The sequence below is a fragment of the Bison bison genome, unplaced genomic scaffold, assembly GCF_000754665.1.
Source record: "Bison bison bison isolate TAMUID 2011002044 unplaced genomic scaffold, Bison_UMD1.0 scf7180017864340, whole genome shotgun sequence".
NCBI lineage: Eukaryota > Metazoa > Chordata > Mammalia > Artiodactyla > Bovidae > Bison > Bison bison.
Window position 1 is genome coordinate 4,298,077 of NW_011494912.1, and position 507 is coordinate 4,298,583.

The 507-nt window shown below is 60.6% G+C and overlaps 1 protein-coding gene across 1 annotated transcript in view; it reads right to left on the reverse strand.

Annotated features, from left to right (window-relative positions):
- The window catches only part of ELN (elastin), a 33,784-nt gene that overhangs the window by 18,642 nt on the left and 14,635 nt on the right, over positions 1 to 507 (reverse strand). The window contains exon 10 of the mRNA XM_010854287.1: positions 1 to 34. This exon is cut by the window's left edge and continues 5 nt beyond it. Coding sequence (XP_010852589.1) covers positions 1 to 34 — 34 coding nt within the window. The remainder of the gene's footprint in view (positions 35 to 507) is intronic.

A 507-nucleotide genomic window follows, 5' to 3' on the forward strand; every position in this document is an offset into this window, starting at 1 on the left:
CCGGGGAGTACCCCTATACCCGGGAACCGAGCTCCTGAGAGAGCAAAGAGGGGGCTGGTGGTGAGGGTGGGGAAGGTACAACCTGGAAGGGCCAGCCTGGCACTGCACCCACCCTCCATGACACAGCTGGCTTCCTTCGATGTCAGCTACTGGCGTGGCTCATGGGGTGGGTGGAGGGCTCCTCTGGTGGTGACTTCTCTGCCCTGTCTGCCCCAGGGTCAGAAGTTTTAATCCTATTTCCTGTGCTTCTGTTGGCCTGTCTCTTAAACTGGAGTTAATTTCCCATCGCCCTGCCCAGCCTCATCAGAGAAGGCAGGCAGACAAGGGAACAGGCTGCAGGTCGGGGAGGCCTGTGCCCTTGGCGGGGAAGGGCTCTCAGTGGATGCGATTCACAACCAAACACGAAGCCATCATCTGCTCTGGCTGGGAGGTCTCCAGCGTTTAGTGCTGCCACCTCTCCTTTCTCCCCACACCGGGGCTGGGCCACCATAGCAGGCAGGGGCTCCG